At 37.1% G+C, this 20,815-nt stretch overlaps 4 protein-coding genes across 8 annotated transcripts; 3 read left to right on the top strand and 1 right to left on the bottom strand.

The window, feature by feature from the left end:
* The first annotated feature begins 527 nt into the window (after positions 1-527).
* On the top strand, positions 528-2,903 carry LOC125474716 (homeobox protein knotted-1-like LET6). 2 transcript variants are annotated; one of them, XM_048578698.1, is made up of 4 exons: positions 528-904; positions 1,294-1,564; positions 1,986-2,282; positions 2,565-2,752. In XM_048578698.1, exons 1-4 carry the CDS (start codon positions 641-643, stop codon positions 2,609-2,611), a joined length of 879 nt encoding a protein of 292 aa, XP_048434655.1. In that variant the 5' UTR covers positions 528-640; the 3' UTR covers positions 2,612-2,752. The 2 variants fall into 2 exon arrangements, with proteins under 2 accessions (XP_048434655.1, XP_048434654.1); XM_048578697.1 differs by having other exon boundaries at positions 531-904; positions 1,986-2,239; positions 2,565-2,903.
* A 6,943-nt stretch (positions 2,904-9,846) lies between these two features.
* Positions 9,847-13,347, top strand: LOC103954965 (chromatin remodeling protein EBS). 2 transcript variants are annotated; one of them, XM_048579180.1, is made up of 5 exons: positions 9,847-10,297; positions 10,560-10,973; positions 11,086-11,154; positions 12,245-12,383; positions 12,984-13,347. In XM_048579180.1, exons 2-5 carry the CDS (start codon positions 10,648-10,650, stop codon positions 13,008-13,010), a joined length of 561 nt encoding a protein of 186 aa, XP_048435137.1. In that variant the 5' UTR covers positions 9,847-10,297; positions 10,560-10,647; the 3' UTR covers positions 13,011-13,347. The 2 variants fall into 2 exon arrangements, with proteins under 2 accessions (XP_048435137.1, XP_009365094.2); XM_009366819.3 differs by having other exon boundaries at positions 9,854-10,297; positions 10,631-10,973.
* Positions 13,348-14,120: 773 nt separating this feature from the next.
* Positions 14,121-18,611, top strand: LOC125474932 (serine/threonine protein phosphatase 2A 59 kDa regulatory subunit B' gamma isoform-like). The gene is made up of 3 exons (XM_048579179.1): positions 14,121-15,247; positions 15,331-16,767; positions 17,735-18,611. Exons 2-3 carry the CDS (start codon positions 15,532-15,534, stop codon positions 18,122-18,124), a joined length of 1,626 nt encoding a protein of 541 aa, XP_048435136.1. The 5' UTR covers positions 14,121-15,247; positions 15,331-15,531; the 3' UTR covers positions 18,125-18,611.
* LOC125474933 lies at positions 18,457-20,349 on the bottom strand. 3 transcript variants are annotated; one of them, XM_048579182.1, is made up of 3 exons: positions 20,214-20,349; positions 18,777-19,263; positions 18,457-18,588 (listed from the first exon to the last, which is right to left on the bottom strand). In XM_048579182.1, exon 2 carries the CDS (start codon positions 19,236-19,238, stop codon positions 18,822-18,824), a length of 417 nt encoding a protein of 138 aa, XP_048435139.1. In that variant the 5' UTR covers positions 19,239-19,263; positions 20,214-20,349; the 3' UTR covers positions 18,457-18,588; positions 18,777-18,821. The 3 variants fall into 3 exon arrangements, with proteins under 3 accessions (XP_048435139.1, XP_048435138.1, XP_048435140.1); XM_048579181.1 differs by lacking the exon at positions 18,457-18,588 and having other exon boundaries at positions 18,737-19,263; XM_048579183.1 differs by lacking the exon at positions 18,457-18,588 and having other exon boundaries at positions 18,737-19,266; positions 20,214-20,311.
* Positions 20,350-20,815: the final 466 nt, after the last annotated feature.

The following is a 20,815-nucleotide window of genomic DNA, read 5'->3' as shown; positions in this document are numbered from 1 at the left end:
AGATGGACGGTTAACATTTGATCGTTTACCATCAATCATCAAACAGCAGATATAGGTTACAGTAGTAATTAAATAATTTGCACTGGGAAGTGAAGACCGAAGGGAAAGGCAACGTGCAGTGCAGAAGCAGAAGCAGCAATGGAAAGTAGTACAATAAACGAGGAGATGGAATGGATAGATGAAATAATTTGCATAAACAAATTGCTTTTTAAATATTTCATTGGGAAGGAAAAGGGTTCTGAGTTTCCTCCTTGGAAGTACACGTTAACTCCGCGTGCACATTCTGAATCTTCAAAAAAATTTCAACCTAGAGTGGAGAGAGAGAGGACAAATGAGATCACTGTTTATGTACAGAAAAAAGGAAAGAAAAGTGACCATTTCCGAGGGAGGTCTATTAATATGTACCTTTAATTTTACAGATAGATAGATGCCTCTCCGTCGTATTGTAATTTCTGTCATGTAATTTTTTGACTGACTACCACTGTACACAAAGACTGTCCGAGTTTTAGCTTAAAAACCGGGAGGCAATTCCTCTTTTGAAAAAGAAAGAAAAAGCTAGGTGTTCCACTTCCAGGCCACTGAAGTGCGAAGACAGAGAGAGAATATGTAAATTAGGGTTTCTAGAGAGAGAGAGCGAGAGATGAAAGGAGGAATCAGTCGTAACAGTGACAGTTTAGGGTTTCTGGATTCTTCTTTAGCCGCTGCCCTAATGAATTCAGAAACCAGAACTACTAGTAGCAGCAGTTATAGTAAGCAGTTTCTTTCTCTACCTTTGATCAGCAATATTCCCAACTTACAAAGCCATCCGCATGAGACTATTGATCAGGAGATGAGCGTGAAAGCTAAGATTATGGCTCATCCTCTCTTCCCTCAACTCTTGTCTGCCTATGTCAATTGCTTAAAGGTATCTCTATCTTCTCTCTCACACCCACATACCCACTTTACTACACACAATTTTTGTGGTTTCGTGACCGTAGACGAATTGGTTAGAGCACTGTACTCACTCTTTCATTTAGAATGAGTAGAATATTGAGGTGTTAAAAAAAAAAATGAGAATTTGTGGTCTATGAAAGGAATATATCTAATCTGCAGTCCAGATACCTGTATTAAACATTTGCATTGCCCCTTAGAACTTTTGAATATTGTTTTCAATGATTATTTGTCATAAATTGGTAGCTAGCATGGTTTCAGTTTTACGAGTTCTCTCTGCATGTCCTTGTTATCTGTGATCCGTGTTGATTTTGAGAAATTGATTAATTACAAAACTAATGAGATATATTAAATTGTTATTAGGTTGGGGCACCTGCTGAAGTGGTGGCTAGGTTACAGCAGGTCTGCAGTGCTCATAATTCTGAGGCAGCAAAGAGGAGTAGCATAAGAGGAGGAGGAGGAGATGATCATCCAGACCCTGCGCTGGACCAGTTCATGGAGGCGTATTGCGAGATGCTGACCAAGTACGAGGAAGAGCTCACAAAACCCTTCAAAGAAGCCATGCTTTTCCTCTCCAACATTGACGCCCAACTCAAAGCTCTTACTCTTTACTCTAATTCCTCTTCAGATTCTGGTACCTCTCTAATCTTTCCTTGAATCTTCATTTGCAACCTAACCAACTGTTTCATACTACTAAAATTTAATGGATCCAATCAGACTAACTGACAAATTAAACGGTCCTATATGTCAACATTACAAACAAAAAGTAGAGGTCCTAGCTAGCTAGCATGCTAGCTTCCTGATCATGCATGTTTAAGCCATTGGACCAAATTCAACAGACCATTACATAGGTGTAGGTGCTGAGTACCTGTAAGTACTAACTGCAGAAGGTGAAGAACCGAAGATAGAGAAAAATTAAGTGTCTTCATCAAAATAACTGTGTACTACGCCCATCACCATTTTCCTGAAGTTTGACTAATTAATATTTCTGGCTAGGTTATACATATTTTACATATTCTTGCCTATTCTGATTTTGTGGCCTACATGATCATCAGCTAGTATTAGTAGTGGTGATTTTGTTGGGCAAAGTGGTTCTCCAGAAGAGGCTGATGCCATCAAGGAATATTCCATGGATCCTCAAGCCGAAGATAGAGAACTCAAAGTTCAACTTTTGCGCAAATACAGTGGATATATGGGCACCCTCAAGCAGGAATTTATGAAGAAGAAAAAGAATGGAAAGTTGCCAAAGGAAGCCCGGCATCAGTTGCTGGATTGGTGGTCCAGACATTATAAGTGGCCCTATCCATCGGTACAAATATCATACTCATCTACATCCTTGTTCGTTAAGATCCGTACGTTCAAACTTTATTTCAAATCCGTACCATTCATCGTGTGATTTTTGCCGTAATTCATTTTCATGCTCTAAAAACATGAGCAAACATCACCGTGAATTTAGTTTCTTGTTGTGTTAGGCAATGTAAATTGCGCAAGGGTGCAACAATTCACCATGCTGTCGTAATTCATATTCACAATCTAACAACGTAATCAAACAGTATCACGAATATTTAGTTTGTGGTTGTGGTACCGGTAGCATGATATATTATAAAAGGGTACCTCGATTATTATAAATGCAGGAGGCCCAGAAGCTAGCATTGGCAGAATCTACGGGTCTGGATCTTAAACAGATAAATAACTGGTTCATCAATCAAAGGAAACGCCATTGGAAGCCTTCGGAGGACATGCAGTTTGTTTTGATGGATCCAACTCTTCATCACCATCATCATGATCACCACTTCTATATGGACAATGCAATATGCAATCCCTTCTCCATGGATTGTTCATCTACTCGGCTGTAATCATCACATTTGCATTCTAATTATTATTATTATTATCGATCATAGGGCTTCTGTATTATGTATGCATTATGACTTTGTCACTTTGGTCCCGCTTATTCGTCACTTTTCTACTTATTATTTCTGTCTTGAATTCTTATTTAATTTATTGGCTGAAAAATAAAATAAAAGAGTACAAAAACTGATAAGAAAGTGCAGAAATCACTTTGGTTCAAAAGTCGTCTTGTTCCTTTTTTTTTTTTTTTTTTTTTGCAACACGCTTGATATGATACCAGCTTGTCGAATATTTTGTGAAGCAGTCTTTTATTTTAGGGGTTTTATGAAATGGGTCCAAAATAACTAAAAATTGGACCTATTTCAAAAGTAAAAAGTTATTAAAAATTGAACCTATTTCAAAAGGTAGTTTATAAAATTTGACCTATTTCAAATTTTCCTTTATTTTTATTGTTTCCCCCGGTTTGATTCATTGACATTATTTTGTGAAAGTAGTTCAATATTTTTTTTTTCTTTCTGAAAAACATGAAATTTCATTGAATGAGAAAGGCTTAACATAATTACATTAAACCAGCCCAATAAATTGGATAGTTAAAGCTCATTAACCAAAAAGGCAGAAAATAAAAAAGAAACCGTAATCGTTAACCTGCAAAGGCCACCTGCCGCCGTCTCCACCACCTTGCCAGAGGCCACAAGAATAGCCGCCCTAAGAAAACTGAATCAGCGTTGAATTCGACGAAGATGTTGCAGCACAAAACAATTCAATTTGCAACAAGAAAAAAAAACCCTAATCAAATTTCGCCACCAAAAATGGGAAGGGGATGGGGCTAAGGGGGTATATGAAGCACCGTTATTTAGAGCGAAGTCACAACACGCTTGCCCCCAACTTTTTAGCATGCCGGTTGGGTCCGGAGATGTGAACGCCGGGGGGGGGGGGTGTGGGGGATGGTGGTTTAGATCTAATGACCAAAATGAACAAGTTGGAAGATGATGAATGTTGAGGGTTGAGGAGAGGTGTTGTAGGATGGGGATGGGGATTGAGTTTTTCAAAACGCAACTAACGGTGATAAACACCGAGAAGTGGCGAAAAATGTCAGGAAACGACAAAGGACGCTGGTAAAACTACAAAGAAAGTCGAGATATAAAGTTGTGGTTTCTCAAACCAAAATCAATGGGCATAGGAAGAGTAGTACACATGCATCGCTAAACGAAAGGAAAGGAAAAAAGAGGGAAAACATTAAAAAACAGGGGTTGCCGTCGATCCCAACCAAAGGAAGGAGCCGGTGACGGTGAGATAACGTTTTGGGTTTGGTGCTGTGCAAGAGAGAAAAGGGGGAGATCTTCAAATAGTTTGACGGGGACGATTTAGGGTTCTTCAAATCTTGTTTGTTTGTTTTTTTGGTTGAAAAAACATAAATCTCATTCCATGAGGTAAGGCCTAATACAAATTACATCAGTAAGCCCAATAGAAATGGGGGATATACAGTCGAAAAGTTTATTAGCGGAAAGACAATAAACAGAAGAACCCTACTTCTTATCCAACAAAAGGACGCCGCCGCTGCTACCACCTCGTCAGCAGCCACAAGAGTGGCTGCCCTAGGAAAGTCAACTCTTCGTTGGATTCAACAAAGGTAGCGGTAGCGCAACACAAATTTTTCCAACCCGCAACCAAAAGGTTAGTCCCAACCAGATTTCGCCACCAAAATCGCTGCAGCATAAGTGAACCACTAGAAACTAAACCACCATCACATACTTATAAAAGATTAAACATGAATGGTCATTTTGGTATTATTCACTTTACCTTTTATTCTATCCTTATCGTTAAAACTTAAAGTTTTCAAACCATTTTCATTAGTTTTTCTTATAATTTAAGATTGCAAACTTATAAAAGATTAAACATGAACTATCATCTCGAAGCTTCTTTACTAGAATAGAGAGCGAGTGTAAAACAAGAGAGAGGATCCTTGCCGGATCCTCTTTGTGAGGATTTCGGAGATCTTCCAATCCCATCTGTTCATTGTATATTGTGCAGTCAGTTTTCGTCAAATATTGTTTATATTTAATTTTAAATAAAAAAATTACAATAATTTTTTATCGCACAATGTACGATGACGGATGTGATTTGAGAATTTTCAAGATCTTCACAAAAAGAATCCGTCAACTCGTAAAACAAAAGGGACGTTTTGAATTAGACGCCTCGTTTTTAAATGTTATAGACTAAACATCTATTCCTTTTGCAAATTTGATTAAACATTTTCTCTACAATTTTGGTACTTTAATTTTATTTCATTAGAAGTCTATTCACGTTAGTATTCCCTTTTTTCCTCCTATTTTTATGCATCTCTTATTATGATGATTTAAGATTTTTTTTATTTTTATTAAAATATTTATTTTAGTAAATTAAATAGGATGTAACAAAACTCGTTGTTAGGTACGTTTGATTATACTGGTACATTTAGTTACTTGATACATTTGAATTTTGGTTCATTTGGCTTCTTGTTACATTTGAATTTTTGATACGTTTGTTTTCAAAACATAAGTTTTATTACTTTTTGTTCTAATAATGTGGAATTACTTTAATTAATTAATTTTTTTTATATAGAAAGAGTCGTTAACAATGTAAAAGTTTAAATTACTTTAATTAATTATTATTTTTTTTCTAGAAAGAGTCATTAATCAACGGATAATAACATTTTTGTTAATTCAAAATTATATGATTTATCGTTATTATTTAGCATTATCTACAATAATAAGGATTTATGTTTGATCAACTAAAAGTTGTTCTAGAGACTTATCTACTAAAAAACAAGATTATCTAGAGCATTGTGTATGAATCAAACATATTTTTAAACATTCCAAAAAGATGAATATTCATTTTAATATAGTTTATAATTGGGTACATTTTTATTCGGGGTTGGTACGTTTTCGTTTGACGTTGGTACGTTTTCATTTAACGTTGGTATGTTTCCATTAGGCGTGGGTGTACATTTAGATTTGAAAAGTTTAAATTTTTGGACTTAAATATAGTTGAAATTAATTAAAATATATAGCAAATATTTAAATGTAAATTAATTTCAATTAATTTGAAGTATTTCAAGTCTAAGTATTTTAATCAAATGTTTCAAGAGTTTAATCAAAATCTCAAAAAGCATAAATGTTTAATTTACAAAAGTCTAAAATGAGGCATTTAATTCTAATTTATGTCTGGTGTGGTCCGGTCTTTCATTAAGTATTGAAGCTTTAGTTCATGCACATCAAGAATTATAAATAAACAAGATACGCGAAAGAGAATAAGATAGTAGTATCAAATCATTGACCGCAAGGGCATCATATGGTCCATGTCAACTAACGAAGATTGAACGCGAAATCTAATGTATGCGTGGTTAATTTCGGTGTAGTCTACTATTGAACTCGAAAGTTTTCTAACAAAATGTACTCTCGTCTTTTAACATGGTTTTTTTATTGCGCAGTGATTGATGATACAGAAATGCTACTATCACATGTCACTGACGCGATTTTTCCTATATTTGTCGTCATATGCTAATAAAATCGCACATTTTATATCCTGATTTACATTACACAAAGAGAATGTACTTATGTGGTAACCACCTAATAACATTAATCCGATCATCAGTGTCAGAGGATTAATGTTAATTGTACTGCATGATATCTCCGTTGTTGATGCATGCACTCAACATATCATATTCAGATATAAAGTTTTGATCCCAATTTTTCAATATCAAGTGTCATTGTGGCAACATTTAGCTCTTATATAGTGATGAATTTATCCTATATTCTAATATATAATAGATCTTGAATCTAAATCTGAGTCGTGTTTATTAAATTAATACGTGCCTAATAAGAAAACATGGTTTTTCCATGCATGCATGCATGAGTTTGGTAAAAGGGTAGTGTGATTCACACTCTTTTTTACCTTTTTCATTCACTTTTGTTAATTTCATTGATCTTCTTCAATTCATTTGATCTGATGGTTGAAAATTACGAAGAATGTGTGAAAGGTAAAAATATGTGTAAGGATAACACGACCGTTGAAAAAAATATCTATTTCGAATGAAGAAGTTGTTCGCATTCTCTCGCGCATATTCACATTGAAGTGATAGAATTGTGAGGCCGTTAGATTATAGAAGTAAGAAGAACAATAGAAATAATAAGAACACCGCTATTGAGAGTAATGTTTATGTGTGTGTGTGTGCGTGTGTGTATTTTTTTTGTCAAACGAAAATTTTTGTTAGATAAAGTGTTAGATTAGCCATCGACATGGTTTAAACCCATGTCATCATGCAAGGGCTTAACATCTTTCCACCACTGTGATAAAGGGCCATTTGCAATGTTTATGTATATATGGAATACATGTTATGTATTATTATGAGAGAATTGTTATTAGTATTCTAAAAATCTCATTTTGCATTTCAAACTTTCTATAATTAGAAAAAAAATACACGTGTGAAGAGTATATAATGAAATTTTTGGAGTGCCAATAATAGTTTCCTTATTACAATTGCATTTAAATTATGTTATATGTATTTGTTTTTTTATTTTATTAATATACTAAAAGTAAGACATATCAATCATTTCGTGTACTTATTTTATAACATATGAAAACGTATAACACGTGATATGTATTCCAAGTATACATAGAATATTTTTTGGTTTATCTGGAGCACTGTCACGTCATCTTACAATTCCACTTATAAATCTCTCTACTACTTAAGTGTTTGTTTGATAGTTATTTGGTTTTTGGCTTGTACTTTTTATTTTATCAGGTAAAATACATGGTGAAAATGAAGGATAAGGAAGAGTGAGGAAAGATGATGAGAGAGATGCAGAATAAATGTATAAGGAAAGGTACACAAACACAAAACCATGCAAAAAACAATTTAAAGTTGTTTAATTTCACTTTCAAAAATTTGTTTCGTTCATTCTACTTTATTTCTTTCACTTTCTCTCACTACCCGTCTTCATCCTTCCTTTTTCCATTATATTTTCTTCTTATCACAAGAAATTGAAAACCCAACATCAAATGTAAGAGACGATTGAGCCTTAAATAATTGGTGTAGGTGAGAAAAGAGTAGGTCGTTCAACAAAAAATAACAGAAGTTTGAGAAGTGTGTCCACACCTAATCTGCTAATTTAAACTATGTTCGCTTGTACTAGGTTTCTCATTACCTTCTCTGCAAGGAATGAAAATGTCTCCGTACATCAATTTGATCAGTTACGGCTGGTTTGAGATTATTATAAATATTTGAAACTTAATATTAAAATTCAAATGCTTTTGGGAAAATTGTTAAAAGTATTTCTTGAAATAATACACATTATTTAAAAAGCGCTTTTATAACTTTAGAAGCAATTTAAGATCTTTTGCAATAAAATAAAATAAAAAAAGTACAAAAAATAATTTTTAATTAGCTGAAAACACTTAAGTCATTCAAAAAAGCATTCCCAAACATGCTCTAATTTATAATAACACATGATAATAATGAAATTTATTTAAAATGACTATTTGCTTAGTTGTAAGCATTAAACGTTAAAATCTAAATTTTTAATTTTTTTGAACAAACAATATTATCTACATTATGTGGAAAGGAGGTGGGCTTAGCCTCATAAAGGCTAACAATAATGTGGTTTAAATTTGTATTTGGAGAAAATCGAACCTAAGATGTCACATTCTGACCCGAGGGGGGGACCACTTCTCGAGCCCGACTCCACCGTAGCACGATATTGTTCGCTTTGGGCCCCCAACACACCCTCACAGTTTTGTTTCTGGAAACTCACACGAGAACTTCCAGTGAGTCACCCATTATGGGATTGCTCTCGCGCGCTACTCGCTTAACTTCGGAGTTCCAATGAAACTCGAAGCCAGTAAGCTCCCAAAAGGCCTCGTGCTAGGTAGAGATGAGAATATACATATAAGGCTTACAAGATGCACTCCCATTGGCGATATGAGATGTTACAATCTACCCCCCTTAGGGGCCCGACGTCCACATCGGCACACTTCCGGGCAGGGATTGGCTCTGATACCAAATTGCCACATTCCGGCCCAGGGTGGGACCACTTCCTAGGCTTGACTCCACCGTAGCACGATATTGTCCGCTTTGGGCCCTCAGCACACCCTCACAGTTTTGTTTCTGGGAACTCACACAAGAACTTCTCAGTGGGTCACCCATCATAGGATTGCTCTCGACCTGCTACTGGCTTAACTTCGGAGTTCTGATGGAACCTGAAGCCAGTGAGCTCCCAAAAGGCCTCGTGCTAGGTAGAGATGAGAATATACATATAAGGCTTACAAGATGCACTCCCCTGGGCGATGTGGGATGTTACATAAGACCTCTCACTTACAAGTGAAAAAGAATACCGCTAGACTGTAGTACTAAGTAACAAACACTAAAATCTAAATTTGAATCTAATAAATTTTGTATTTATCTTGTTTGAAGTGAAATTTGACCTTCAAGCTAAATACAAGAATAGAAAACTGTAAGATTGAAACCTATCTTATGTTAATTTTTTTTTAAATAAATGATATTATCTACACTAAGAGGAGGATGTGATCTTAAGTTATTTTTAGAAAAGCTCTCAAGTTCAAACTCATCATTTTATTTTGATAAAAAGATAGCGTCATAATACTACGATCTAGTAATATTCATTTTTATTTGTATGGGCGAGGTTACATATTCAACTCACATGAATGACTACGACGTATTATATTTGTATTGAGTCAATACATAGTGAGTGGTTGCCTGTCGTAAATAAAAGGTCATAAGGCCAACTCACATCAATATCATTGTATTAAGAAGGATAGTAATGACCGTTGATACGTGCGTTGTGGAACTTTTTTAGTGCGTGTATGACCGACGCATTGAAGACTTGCATCTATGTGTTGAGAGTTGGAGGTTCGCTATTTATGCACACATGAGTGACTTGTTGAGAGCATACATTGAATGACCGGTTTGCATCAACGCTTGACAGCCAGCGGACGATTGTCGATGACATCACTCTTAGTAAGAAAGAAAAATAAAAGCAAAGAGATAATTTTGTTTTAGTAATATAAAATGGGCATCAAGGTATGCAAGAATGGATGATGATGGTGGTGATGAATGAATGATACATGATGCTGTTGGCATCCATTCTGTTCATCCTCGCAATCCGTCCACGCAAAAGAGCTCTCTCTCTCTCTCTCTGTCTCTCTCCGACCAAATCTTCTCCTCCCCTCTTTCCCCGTTGGTCCAAACCTTCTAATTTCTAGGGTTTCCGTTTACGCCATTAAACCATCTAAAGCCCTCCATCTAATCCACAAAACCCTAATATAAATTGCTCACGTAGCTACAACAATCTCGCCTCATTTTTCTCACATTTTCCCCAAATCCAGCTGCCCTGTCTCCGCCGCCATCCGCCTGTCTGAAATCGCAGAAGTTGCAGTCGCTCAACATTCATGGCCAAGACCAAACCTGGAAAAAAGGACCTTGACTCTTACACCATCAAGGGCACCAACAAAATCGTTCGACGTAACTATCCTCTCTCTCTCTCTCTCTGTGAAAAAAAAAAAAAAACCAAAATTTATTCTCCAATTTTAGCTTCTAAAAACCCGAATTAAAAAAAAAAAAAATTAAATCTATGTTTTAGATAGCTAAATTTTCTATCTTTACATATATACATGAGGTTATCTGTAAAACCCAGATTCAAAATTTCAATTTCGAGCTCGGAAATCCAAGACTTGTCATAGTTTTTCAAATATTGGTGTTAAAGACTCGAGTTTTTGTTAAACAGTATGTGAAGTTAAGTTGGTGTTTCTCTGCTATGTGCGGCATTGATATTTCGATTGATTTTGTGCTGGCCAGCTGGTGATTGTGTGTTAATGCGGCCGTCAGACACTGATAAGCCTCCGTATGTGGCACGCGTGGAGAAGCTCGAAGCTGACCACCGCAACAATGTGAAGGTTCGGATTCGATGGTATTATCGGCCTGAGGAATCGATTGGAGGTAGAAGACAGTTCCATGGGGCCAAGGAGCTGTTTTTATCAGACCACTATGATGTGCAGAGTGCACATACTATCGAAGGGAAGTGTACAGTGCACTCATTCAAGAACTACACTAAGCTTGAGAATGTGGGAGCTGAGGATTACTTCTGTAGGTTTGAGTACAAGGCTTCCACTGGAGGGTTCACACCGGACCGCGTGGCTGTGTAAGCAATGTGTGCTTTTTGTGATGATGATTGCGCACAGAAACACACATGTAATATTTGATTGGTGATCATTGGTTTTTGAAATTATGCTGTTCTGGTTATTGTTTTGAAGGTATTGTAAATGTGAGATGCCATACAATCCGGACGACCTTATGGTGCAATGCGAGGGATGCAAGGACTGGTAAATGCACACCACTCCCTTGTTTTGTGCTTGGTATTGTTCATCCATTTCAAAGTTTGTATGCATTTTGTTTCACTAAACATCGGATCTTTATGCATTTTTCTTTTTAGAAGCTCTCTTGATTAGTGGTTGTGTAGAATAGAAAATGGAAATTGTGACTGCTAGTGCCATATGATTCCATTTGTAGAAGGTGATGATTGTTAAATTCATTTACTACTTAGGTGTTGCAGATGATGAAGTGTTTGTCAAATTTTCAGATTGCTCAATTGCAAACACATTTAATCTATTTATCATATGGGAGTTAGTGAAGCATGTGGAATGGTATATGAAGAGTTTTAATTCATAGTAATTCGGGTATTTTTGACCATATTTGGGTTTCAGACCATATACACTGGCTCAATCTCAGTAATCCTCATCACTTGGAATTTATTTCTCTTTTCTTAACCGATGTGTAATGTGAGTGGGGGCTCATTTCCTTTTGTACCTTATTTCCGGTAATATCAGACCTTCTAATTTGCGGAATTTAAGGAAATAAATATCTGCTTATGCTTAACATAGTATGTGTCTACTGCACAAGGTCTTCTTTTGGTTTATTAAGTTTGATAGTTATTTGGTGGATGCTTGAGGACTTGATCGTAGGAAGGTATTAAATCTGATCGTAATGGATATTATTCTCGTGTTTTGGAATATGGAACTGTTGTGGAAATAATATGACAATATCTATATCAACAGAAATTGGATTGAAAATTGAACTGGTCCCATATGATTCTCTTTTTTTTTGTTTTTAAGCTTTACTTACAATACTTTTGTATGAGCCTGTCATATTACTCGAGCAATATAAGATCAGATGAAGTGCACTGTGAACAAAATAGTAGTTGGTTGCTGTTAAGCAACCCTTCAAAGATAGTGGAATATTTATTTTTGATAGGTGGATTTTAGGTCCATGATCTATCCAATGGAGTTTTTTACTGTCTCAATGCCTTTGCCTCGACAACATTATTAAGTGTTGGTGTTTTCAATTAAACTAACAATGGCATTGTATACATGGTAATAACAGATATGCTTCGTGTTTTGCATTCATATTTTGCAGGTTTCATCCCTCGTGTATGGGTATGACAATTGAAGATGCAAAAAAGTTGGAGCACTTTTTATGTTCTGACTGCTCATCTGATGATGATGCCAAAAGATCCTTGAACACATTTCCAGTATCACCATCTGTTGAGGCTAAGGTAAGAAATCTGTGTGTTCTATTTATCCAATTTCAAAAGGTTCTTGAATGCATCGAAGTAACACCATTTGTCCAGACTAAGAGAATTTGTGTGTCTTTGTTTCTTTTGTCACTATTTTACTCGAAGAATTATGGCGAATCTTTATGACTTAAATTCCTTGTCAGTATTTATTCCTTAGTTAATGCAGATTGAAAATTGGTATGCTGGAGACGTTGTCTTTACCTAAAACACTTGGTTTTCCTTAACCAACATCGGTAGATGATTTAATGACAACCTATGGAATAATAGCGGATAAGGAAAACTTTAAAAGTTTTGAGAGAGAGAGAGAGAGAGAGAGAGAGAGAGAGAGAGAGGTCTTATGGATAGTGATTATGATACCGTGTTAATTAGTGGAATTAATTTTAGGCAATGCTGTTTAAGTGGCACGTTATTATAGTTCTCCGAAGCCTTAACCAGAGCATTAAGTAAACGGTTTTGAGACTGTTTCTGATGTAATTTTGCTGAGCTCATATCAACATCATCCTATTGCTTTCCTTGCTTCAGTGAAGGATCATGTCTTTTTAACAATGATATTGTGTTCTGTTTTGAATGTTGTTCTAGGCGGAGCCAAAGCGCAGGAAGAGGTGACCTGTTGATTCAGATGCTTGGTGAGGAGGTATCCAGACTTCTTTGGCGTTAGCTCCTGTGTTGTGTGTTGTGGAAATGTACAGTGCAGAGAAGATACTGTGCTTGCACAATCCAAAGGCTTTTTTTACTTTTTGAATGTTTGTATGTGTGCTAGACTTAGGCAATGACTTTGTGTTCTGTGTTGCCCTTGCAAGACATGAAAATCATATTTGAGCATAGAGCAAATGAGAACACATCAAACCAAACATTTAGGAGGAACTTTGGATTTGTGGTGATGTGTTTATTGCTGGCATTACTTAGTACTGCATGCAATGGCAACTGTTTTGGTTTCTTGTGATTTTTAATCCTCCCCCCCCTCTTCTGGTTTTTCACTGTCTTTTGTTTTTGGGCATGAGAAAAAGTAGGGCTGCATATGTTGATCACAGGCTCGGTGAGTGCAGTTTCAGGAGTAACTGGAACAACCCCGTTTGGCGTAACTGGTGGGTTTTGTCTTTGTAAACACTCAGTTGCCACTGGGTTGGTCTTACTGGCAGGTGGAGGTGGGCACCATTCCATCAGACTGCTTTTCTCCCTGCCTCGTGCTATTTTTCCCACAGGATCGACCATCAACAAAGACATGTGAATGTACCTCCGGTGTGAGGATCATGTATTGTCATTATCATAACTGCGGGTTTTGTCGACCTCTATGATTAACTGGTGCTGTATGTTATTTGTGCATGTCAGGTTTTTGAAGAATCATATTTTCCGGATTCGCGTCGAATCACATCTTTTGGTACAAATCTCTAGCCTTTAGTATTACCATGTTTTAGCACCATGGTACACATTCACCTAAAATCTCTCTCTCTCTCTCTCTCTCTCTCTCTCTCTCTCTCTCTCTCTCCCCAAATAGAAGACAGTCGTGAGATGTCTAAGAGGGCATCTTGACCTAACTTGGCCAGCAAAGCTGATGATTAAGTCTCTTATCTTGCCCAATCAAGCTATATATACACACACACACACACACACACACCCTGTTTATACTAAATATTTGTTCATTGTACTCAAACTAACAAGTTATGTTGGTTTTAATGTTCGTCTTTTGACTACTAATTTGTTAGACCTAACTTTTTTTTCGCATTTTCCCAAATATTTGTTTAAGAAAAATGAAAAAGAAATTGGTAACTTAAAAATTGGGGAATCCTTGAAAAGTAGAAATAGTTAGATAAAAAAAAAGTAAGAGGATGAGGTATAAATTCCACATCTTTCAACGCAAAATTGATGAGATGGTGGAAAATATGTGGTGGTGGAACTCACTGACATGCCATGCAATCTCCCCTTTCCATTAGCGCAATCTTGTGCACTTTTGCAGCTTGTATTATTTGAAAAAGTTATTCACCTTTACTCACATACATGTGATTATTTCAACTATTTGGGGGCAATAGTTTCTTGGTTTGTATAAGACATTTAGTTCATGTCGCTAGATCTCAGAGAAAAAACGTTTGATGGAATAATTTCTTAGATGTATTGTTGCATCCCTAAGGATTGGGTACACTTTTAACAAGTCAGTGGAAATACATGATAAGAGTCTTTTACCTCGTTTAATCTAGTTAGACCGTATGATGGTAACAAGATTTTAGTTCGACCACTTCATATTAAATCTCTACATCCAACTTGTCTTTGACGAGAAAGACTTAGGTTAGAGTTTTTGATCACTTTATTTGTAGGATAACTCTTACAAAAATATAAGATCTCCTACTTTTGTTCCACTCTACTTCATCATTTTGAGTTGTCATAACCAAACAATTATACCGAAATTATTCTCGCCATTTTATTCTTTCACTTTATAAAAAAAAAAAAAAAAAATAACTTCTTCAATTTTTAGACAGAATAATTTAAAATACAGGTTAAACGGTTAAAGGACGTTTGTGTAATTAGCAACAACATAAGCCACGCGTTCCCAATTTCCTTGTTTTTCTTCGACTTTCGTTTTCTCCATCGAAAGGTAGAGGCTCCAGCTCCACTGTATTTAGTAACCAGACAATTTCCTTTCCATTTTTTTAAATTCAAACTTTTGATTCTTTTCACTTTAGCCTTTTGCCTCTCTCTCTTCAAATTAAGTGCCCAATTAGATTTAATTAGGGTTTTGTCAAGCTGAAGACCCGACTTCCAGACTTCCTGCTCGGATTTTTCTAGGTCTTCCTTCACATTTTCTGTCGTTTTCTCGCACTTTCTCGGATCCCTTTGCTTACGCAGTCGATGTAAGTCAATTTCAATTGCGTATCTCGTCAATTTATTCAAAACCCACAAGTTTTTTTTTTCTTCAATTTGAATTCTTTGTCAGAAATGATGAGGATTTGGTGCCCGGAAGAATCGTCTAGGGCAAGGGCATGTTCCTCTGATGGGGTTTTAATTTCATCTGTCCATAAATTGTGACTTTTCGTGTGGATTGGATTGTTGGGTTTTGAGAATGCAAATTATTTGAATTGGTTTCTGAAAGCTCGATTAGTGTTTACAGAAGTTGAGGGTCAAGGGTTTTGTAGATATGATAAAAAATATATTGGGTAAAATACCTCGGAAACCATCGAAATCATCGCAAAGCGATGCGTATAGTGACAGAGGGGCCAATGGGAATGGCCCCAATCCATCCCACAACTCAAAATCGAGCTCTTCTTCGTCAAAGTCTTTGAATTTGGGTTCAGGCAATTCGCGTTCGAGCAATGGGACTCTTGCCTCACACTCCTCGAACGCAGTTAAATCAAATCACTCGAAGAAATCAGCTCCCATTGCAACCCAAGTAGGTCCTTTGTTTTCTTTGGGTGCATATGAGCCTCTGCCGAGTTTCAGGGACGTTCCAAGTTCAGAAAGGCAGAATCATTTTATTAAGAAGTTGAACATGTGTTGTGTTGTGTTTGATTTTAATGATCCCTCAAAGAATCTCAAGGAGAAGGACGTCAAGCGGCAGACTTTACTTGAACTTGTTGATTACATTTCATCAGTAACATCAAAGTTCAATGAGGTGGTAATGCAAGAGATTACAAAGATGGTGGCGACCAATCTGTTTCGTACACTTTCGTCTTCCAATCTTGATAACAAGGGTCCTGATATGTATGAACAAGACGAGGAGGACCAGACGTTGGAACCAGCTTGGCCTCATCTTCAGGTTGTGTATGAATTTCTATTAAGATTTGTGGCTTCGCCAGAGACCGATGCTAAGCTAGCTAAAAGATATATTGACCACTCGTTTGTGTTGAAGTTGCTTGGTTTGTTTGACTCTGAGGACCAAAGAGAGAGGGAATACTTAAAGACGATCCTCCATCGCATTTATGGGAAGTTCATGGTGCATCGACCATTCATTAGGAAATCCATCAACAACATCTTCTTTTGGTTCATTTTTGAGACCGAGAAGCACAATGGGATTGCGGAATTGCTTGAAATCTTAGGCAGCATAATCAATGGTTTTGCTTTGCCTTTGAAGGAAGAGCACAAGCTGTTCCTTGTTCGTGCCTTGATTCCTCTTCACAAGCCCAAGTGTGTATCCATGTACCATCAGCAACTCTCATATTGCATTAGTCAGTTTGTGGAGAAAGATGCCAAGTTGGCGGATACAGTGATTCGAGGACTGCTGAAGTATTGGCCCATAACTAATAGTTCAAAGGAAGTTATGTTCCTTGGTGAATTGGAAGAAGTTTTGGAAGCTACCCAGCCATCAGAGTTTCAGCGCTGCATGGTCCCCTTATTTCGTCAAATTGGTCACTGTCTCAACAGCTCACATTTTCAGGTACTTTTCAAATAATGTCTTTATCATTTACTGACTTCTTTTTACTACCATGTTAACTGTGTATGTATGTACTTCTGATGTTGTCAAGTGTGTACTGTTTTTATCAATTCTGTTTTATTCTTTGTTTTATTGTGTGCTTATACTTCTGATGGATGTCCATTTTCAATATCTTTCTTCCAGTGAAACGTTTTTAAACATGATGTATTTTATAGATTCTCATATGGTTGTTGCCTTTTCAACTAGCCACCTAGTTGGTTTTATGAGATGTACTAGATATATGTTAAAGCTTGGGGCTTTTGATGTTTTGTTGGAGATTTTTGTCTTCAACAAATCTGTAAATATTCTGTTTCTTTGATTTCAAATCAAGTTTTTTGTGTACTTATTCATGAAATCTCTTTGCATTTTTTTTTCTCCACCACTTGGTTGAGTGACAATTATAGATTCCCGTTGTCAGAACTGTTGGGTTACTTCAGATTGTCGTTCAGGTTCATTGGAACTGAGGTGATGTGCTAGTTGTCAAAATTGGTTTGGACGAGTTGTCCATGTTGCACCTTAATATGGTGGTGCATTAATGAACAAGTTCATATTTGCTTTACGAAGTTGTGTAAGTCAAGATTTCCCTTGAGTTGGAGAGCAATATGGGTCCTGAATGGCTGTGGAAGTTTAGAAATCATTTGAAGTTGAGAACTTTAGGTGTTATTTGTTGGTAAGTTCTTGCTGGCGCACAATTTGGGAGGTAGATGATGATAAGAATTTCTGCTGTTCATAGTGATCGGTGGGAATTCCTGACTTAAGCACCTTTTCTTACTTAGATACAGTGCACTTGGTTTTGGTATTAAGGAAACTTAACAGCAAATGGTTTTGGTGTGCAAGATTTGGTGTATATTCATTACTATGATGTGAAGTTTGTATTGTCACTTTCGTTTTACTTAATGCGAAGTTTTCTTAACTTGATCTCCATTGGCAGGTAGCTGAACGTGCATTGTTTTTGTGGAATAACGATCACATAAGAAATTTGATTACACAGAATCGCCAAGTGATTCTGCCAATAATCTTCCCAGCTCTGGAGAAAAACACACAGAGTCATTGGAATCAAGCTGTTCAGAGCTTGACATTGAATGTGAAAAAGATATTCTCAGATGTTGATCAAGAACTCTTTGATGAGTGCTTAGTTGGCTTCCAAGAAGAGGAATCCAAAGAGAAAGAAACACAAGAGAAACGTGAATCAACGTGGAAACGCTTAGAAGATGTGGTTGCTTCCAAGGCTTTGGGCAATGAGGCTGTGCTCGTCTCAAGATTTGCTTCCTCAGTTGCCATTGCTACTAACCCAAATCCACAGGCATCTTTAGGTAGTTGAGTTGAGACCCTCGCAACTCACAGATTCTGTTTGCCTAATCAGTCATAATCGGAGGAAAGTGAGTTGGACCCAACCTCACTTCTCTTTGGCTTGTTGTAACTCTATGCTGATAAACGTGAAGGCGGGGTATTGTGGACTTCGCAATTGCTCGTAGGTCACTCTTTCCTTTTGTACCCTTCAGCCAGGGAGGTATGTAATATAAAGGATTTATTATAGGATGAATGATTATTACTTACTAGAATTCATGATAAAATTTGCTGTATAATGGTGAGAAAAGTCTACATTTTTCTGGTTCTGTTTCAACCCAAGCAACTTTTTTCTCTCGGAAATTGGTTGTGATCCTTAGTCCGGTGCTTGGTCAACTGTCACGGCCAACGGATTGCATTCCTAGAGCTGTAGGCTTGATACTTCTTTCGGAAATCTGTACTTTATCATGCCAGAAATGGAAGATGTTGTTGTTCAATAAGAAATTATTCTATTCCGGATCTTCGTTGCTGTGGTTTCTGGTTTCTGTTCTCTTATATTACGCTTCGCGCCAAATGGTGGAGATTTGCGGCCCAATGTTGTCCTCGGCGAAGCATGGTTTTGTGCATCGGGGATCACCAGAAGAAATGTCAAAATCTTGTTTAAGCTGTCATTAACTTGATGCAGAAAAACATCTTTGCAGTTCATATGAAAATGGTACTATCAAAATACATTACGTAAGTCTACTAATCATCGCCAAAGGCTCGGAAACTGTAACGCCCAACCACTTGGGGTAACGAACAAGATCCCCCGCCACGAATTGCATGTACTGCCGGCTGCCTTCGGGCACGACTCTCACCTCTCCTTCCTCAATGTAAACCAGCTGATCGACCTGCCAGTCCCGCGGCAGCTTGCACTTGCCCGTCTTCCACATTGACCATCTGGAGACTCCAAGCTCCGCCAGTCTCTCCTGCGACACCTCTCTCTCCACTCTCACTTGGTACAATTCCTCCAGAGGTTTCTCTATCCGCATTGCCTTCAATTTCATACCACGATGTTGCCCGTTAGTACTACTGCGCTCGCTCCAATCTTTGCCGCTTCTTCTGACCGAGATTGAGCAGAAAGTTGGGGCCATGATCACACTTACCATGTTTACAGCAGTGGCTTATTCTGGCCTGCTAGGAGTTGAAAACAATGAGGCATTGTACAAGTATTCACCAAAGAGAAAAGCCAACACCATGATCTCTGAATTTAACACAGGGTAGTGATTTTCACATTTTCGTTATCCCCCTGTGTACTCCTCCCTTGTTCACGCCCTTGATTCTTGTTTGATTTATTCGACCCAAATCCTCAAAGAAAAAAGGGGGTGCCAGGGGAGAAGAAAAGGAGTGAGAAATTGCTTCATGTAACTTATTCGCTCTAGGTAGCCAAATCCCAAATGCAAAGCAGTACAAATAACAACAGTGATGCTTCTTCATAGTATCAATTTAGCGGGAGAAATAACTTCTGCATAACCTCGACTATAACCCCTAGCCTTCTAAGCTAACGATGCGGGTTCAACTCCCGCTACCTGCTTTTAGATTTTTATTATTTTATAAAAAAATTTATGAATATAATTATTGTAATGCATCATTGACTTGAATACGGAATTCCCGGAATAAATGACTTCCGCACGCTTTTTTTCTCTTCTCCGTACCCATGTTTATTTTTTGTCCATGTTTCTACTTTGACTTGTTCAATCCAAAGACCGGAAATAAGTAAGAACGTGCATATGGAAAAAAAACATGTGCGCGGAAATCACTTCCATTTAACTTTTGCCCAGAAATTCTTAGTGAACTACTTGGACAAACTCCCTATATCCCTAACCTCACATTTCAAACAAATTATACATCTTTGACTCACAATTGTTTTTTCTTACACCCAGCAAGCAAAAACCTTCAAAAAAAAATGAACCCAGCAAGGATTTATTGGGTCATCTAGTTCATACATATTTCTGAGTTTTCGAATCAAGATTTTCATCTCCTTTCCCACCCCAAACGAGTATAAGACAACCCAGAAACCATTAGAGGAAAAAGAAGCTTAAATTTGGAACGTAAATCAGCAGAAGCAAGTTATGGGATTTTACCTGTTGAAATTGAACCTTCAAATTCAGAGGAGAAGAGTGAGAGAGACTGTGCAGAAAGAGAGCTCTGAAACTAAAACCCCAACACTCCAAGGTTTATCCAATACCCCAATTATTTGCTGCAGCTTACGAGGACTTTGATCGAGTCACTCGCCCGTGATCTGTTTGTCTCACCCACAGTTAACCGGTAACCGGATGTTTCATTTACCTTGCTTTTCTTTTTCTTTTTAGGATAATGAAATGGGAAAAGAAGTTAGTTTTGTGTCCAGTCCTGGGACGGATAGATTTATTATGAGAGAATTTTCAATGTGCCTAAAACACGTGTCGGAAAAGCACGTTTCATAATATAATTAAGCATATTTTTAATATAATGGCATGTGGCTGGATATATTGAAATTTTTTTCATTTTTGGAACGTCAAACGTCGGGATGAGATGATATGCTTTAAGTGTGAGATGAGCAAGTGAGAGGAATTGGTTTTGTACATAGTTTTCAGAAGGTGATGGTGTTTCTTTGCTTCAGCTTCAATCCATAAATGGGCTGTTTCAGAGCACAAAGGAGGGCTCAGTACTTGCTCATGGAAGAAGCGCAAGAGCTCGAAGATGC

The sequence above is a fragment of a genome, unplaced genomic scaffold (assembly GCF_019419815.1).
Source record: "Pyrus x bretschneideri cultivar Hongxiangsu unplaced genomic scaffold, Pyrus_bretschneideri_v1 Contig13, whole genome shotgun sequence".
NCBI classification, from domain to species: Eukaryota; Viridiplantae; Streptophyta; class Magnoliopsida; order Rosales; family Rosaceae; genus Pyrus; species Pyrus x bretschneideri.
This window is presented reverse-complemented; position numbering and strand designations above follow the sequence as displayed.

Coding starts and splice junctions, on each gene's coding strand:
- LOC125474716 (XM_048578697.1), top strand. CDS start 641: ATGAAAGGAGGAATCAGTCGTAACAGTGACAGTTTAGGGTTTCTGGAT. Junction 905..1,293: donor CCTATGTCAATTGCTTAAAG/GTATCTCTATCT, acceptor AATTGTTATTAG/GTTGGGGCACCTGCTGAAGT. Junction 2,240..2,564: donor ATAAGTGGCCCTATCCATCG/GTACAAATATCA, acceptor TTATAAATGCAG/GAGGCCCAGAAGCTAGCATT.
- LOC103954965 (XM_009366819.3), top strand. CDS start 10,225: ATGGCCAAGACCAAACCTGGAAAAAAGGACCTTGACTCTTACACCATC. Junction 11,155..12,244: donor TGCGAGGGATGCAAGGACTG/GTAAATGCACAC, acceptor CATATTTTGCAG/GTTTCATCCCTCGTGTATGG. Junction 12,384..12,983: donor CACCATCTGTTGAGGCTAAG/GTAAGAAATCTG, acceptor ATGTTGTTCTAG/GCGGAGCCAAAGCGCAGGAA.
- LOC125474932 (XM_048579179.1), top strand. CDS start 15,532: ATGATAAAAAATATATTGGGTAAAATACCTCGGAAACCATCGAAATCA. Junction 16,768..17,734: donor TCAACAGCTCACATTTTCAG/GTACTTTTCAAA, acceptor CTCCATTGGCAG/GTAGCTGAACGTGCATTGTT.
- LOC125474933 (XM_048579182.1), bottom strand. CDS start 19,238: ATGGTAAGTGTGATCATGGCCCCAACTTTCTGCTCAATCTCGGTCAGA.